At 47.8% G+C, this 2591-nt stretch overlaps 3 protein-coding genes across 3 annotated transcripts; all 3 read right to left on the bottom strand.

Moving 5' to 3' along the window:
* Positions 1–783: 783 nt before the first annotated feature.
* On the bottom strand, positions 784–966 carry PPTG_22197 (hypothetical protein; the record flags this gene model as incomplete). The annotated part of the gene is made up of 1 exon (XM_008902368.1): positions 784–966. The coding sequence occupies one exon, from the start codon at positions 964–966 to the stop codon at positions 784–786; it is 183 nt and encodes a 60-aa protein (XP_008900616.1).
* An 11-nt stretch (positions 967–977) lies between these two features.
* Positions 978–1376, bottom strand: PPTG_07779 (hypothetical protein; the record flags this gene model as incomplete). The annotated part of the gene is made up of 1 exon (XM_008902144.1): positions 978–1376. One exon carries the CDS (start codon positions 1374–1376, stop codon positions 978–980), a length of 399 nt encoding a protein of 132 aa, XP_008900392.1.
* A 14-nt stretch (positions 1377–1390) lies between these two features.
* Positions 1391–1786, bottom strand: PPTG_07778 (hypothetical protein; the record flags this gene model as incomplete). The annotated part of the gene is made up of 1 exon (XM_008902143.1): positions 1391–1786. The coding sequence occupies one exon, from the start codon at positions 1784–1786 to the stop codon at positions 1391–1393; it is 396 nt and encodes a 131-aa protein (XP_008900391.1).
* Positions 1787–2591: the final 805 nt, after the last annotated feature.

The raw sequence follows: 2591 nt of genomic DNA, 5'->3' as shown, positions 1-2591 counted from the left end.
GGAAGTCAACTTCCTCTGCACAAGGTGCTGTGTGACCCCGTCACAGATGGGACGAAGGTGACGATATGTCGTCCTTTTCCTCGGCGCCACCGCCGCCGTTGAGGTGAGAACCTGTAGCGTCAGTGTTATAATGGACACAAGCGCCTTCACTGCTTCAATTACCAGGGCGTCACAGCGCCGGACGGTATGTGCTTTCATTTTTGGGGGCTGATAGAGGGGCGACGTCACGACACCGCCATGCTGTACTCGAGCAAACTCTTGGAGTTTTTTCGTAATCACCCGGAGATGTTTGCTGGTAGGTTTATCTATGGTGATCCTACTTATCGAGTACAGTGCTTCATTCTGTGCGGCTTCAAGGGAAAATTTACGGACCCTGCTGAAGCAGCATTTAACAAATGAAATGAGTAGCGTACGCCAGTCCGTTGAGTGGAACTTTAAGGAGATGAAGACTCTGTGGGCGTACATCGACTTCAAAAAACAGCAGAAAGCTCGTTTGCAACCGGTTGGAAAGTTTGTTAAGGTAGCTATGCTACTAACAAATTGCCACAATTGCTGGAGTGGAGGAAACCAGATTTGTCAGTACTTCGGGATGACTCCACCCACCATGCGGAGCTACCTTAGCCGATCCCACGTCAGTCTTCAAGGAAGTGGTCGCTGCCGCCACGAGAAGCCTGATAGCGTGGCGTGAAGAGTCACGACCGTAGAAGAGTTGACGCTGGTCTGGGCTTGGACATCCACGACAACTATGTCCAGGACTAGAATGACTCTGGGCCTGTAGCTGGGCTAGCTGTAACATCTTTTCAAGACGTTCATTTTCCATGCGGACTCGATCATGTTCCATCTGCGCAAGTTGTAGGCGAAGCTTACGCTCTGTTTGGTATCCTCTCTTTCTTCTTGCCACTGCTTGTACTTGTCTGCATTGTCTGCTTCCCACTGCTTGGCTTTCTCTTCTCGGTCAGCCTGCATATCTTCGCGCATCAAGTCAATGACGCTGGGCTTGTAACGCTTGGCACTTTTGTCCGCATCAGCTTGGTCCTCGCCTTCTTTTTACGCTCCTTCATGCGCTTCAGGCCAGCGTCCCGCATAACTTTGCCTGCGTTCTCTTCTGCCGCGAGCTTATCCTTCCGCTCTCGAATACAACGACCTTCATCTCGCTCATGCTCATCGAACTGCGAAACAAGGTCATCGAGCAGTTGTCTCTTCTCCGCGTAGCGCTGATCAATGCCCCACGCGCCCTCTGACTTCCTGTCGAACTTGCGATGAGAAGCCACGAGCGTGTTGAATCTTGCCTGCGCAGATTTCCCTGAGATGGTGTCCTTCTTGGAGAAATCTTTGAGCGTCTTTAGTTTGTTGGCGAGTGAATCCCAACTCGCCATCACCCCGCCTTTGGCTACCTTAATGGCATATCCGCCTGGATTTGCCGAAGCAACGCGACATCATCCACATTGGTGAACTTCTTGCGCTTCGACTTGCTCGGAATATCTTCAGGTGGCACGGCATTGCTGGATGGGCGCTGCTCGGGTGATTCCGCATCATCTCTAGCTTCAGAACGGCTGTCATTCAAACGCGGAGCACGTTCGTTTGAGTCGCTTCCCTCTCTGCTTCCCTCCGACGTGGAGTCTTCATCGAGGTAGGAGCTGCCAAAGCTAGGCGATCCATACTGGTCTTGGCTGTCTTCTTCGCGAACAAATCCATCTCGAGTATCGGACTCGGACGCGTCGAACTCGGGTACCCGGTATAAGAGGCGTGCCACACTTACCCGTCTCTTCGAAGTCTCGGAGTCCATGTTGCAGCCCAGGCAGATAAGCGAATGACCTCGATGTGCCCGCTCAAGTAAAGATCACCATCTCCATTATATTGACGCACCTCACCTGGCACAAATAATCGCGCTACACTCAACCAGACTGCAGACCAAGACAGCGTGCGAAAGCTCTTCTATCGTTTTCTTGGTCCACGTCCCAGTCCGCGTTTGACTTCGGACTAGGATCAGGAATCCTGGTTTTGCGAAACCTCTCTAATTCATCTAGTTTCTGAATTGTTTGAGCATAAGGGAGAAAAACTGTATATTGTACCATGATGAATATTATACTACTACTGAAAACTACAGTCTGCATTATTAACAAAAGCTCTAAACTATTAAAATAGTCGAGAGCTTGAACTGTTGGAATAGAGTCAGCTTTGAGATAATGTAAATGTGGAGTGAAAAAAAAATTGGCAGAAATATTATCTTTAAATGTTCCACTTGGCTCCAAGGAAATATCATTTAGGGCAAAAGAAATATACTTTTGTTTCAAAACGCTAGTTGTTCCAGAATCTTTAGTTCTCTTCCCAATTGATATTCTGAGCACTTTATTGACAATCTGGATAAAAACGAATAGCTACGAAAAACCGGATAAATAATCTTAATAAATGACGGATGATCAATCCGTCACTTAGCGCTGCTCCAACAATTGAAGCTCTCTAATACTAAGTAATACACATGCATTTCATCATTGGGCCGTGCCTGATGCAATTTCCAGATGGGGGGATAGAGGATTCTAGTTATTATTGGAATAATGGGCAAGTATTATAAGAAAAAGGTAAAAAAAAAA

This window comes from Phytophthora parasitica (genome assembly GCF_000247585.1).
Source record: "Phytophthora parasitica INRA-310 unplaced genomic scaffold supercont2.13, whole genome shotgun sequence".
In the NCBI taxonomy this organism is placed as follows: Eukaryota; Oomycota; class Peronosporomycetes; order Peronosporales; family Peronosporaceae; genus Phytophthora; species Phytophthora nicotianae.
Note: the sequence above shows the minus strand (reverse complement) of the source record. Positions and strands in the feature narration are given on the sequence as shown.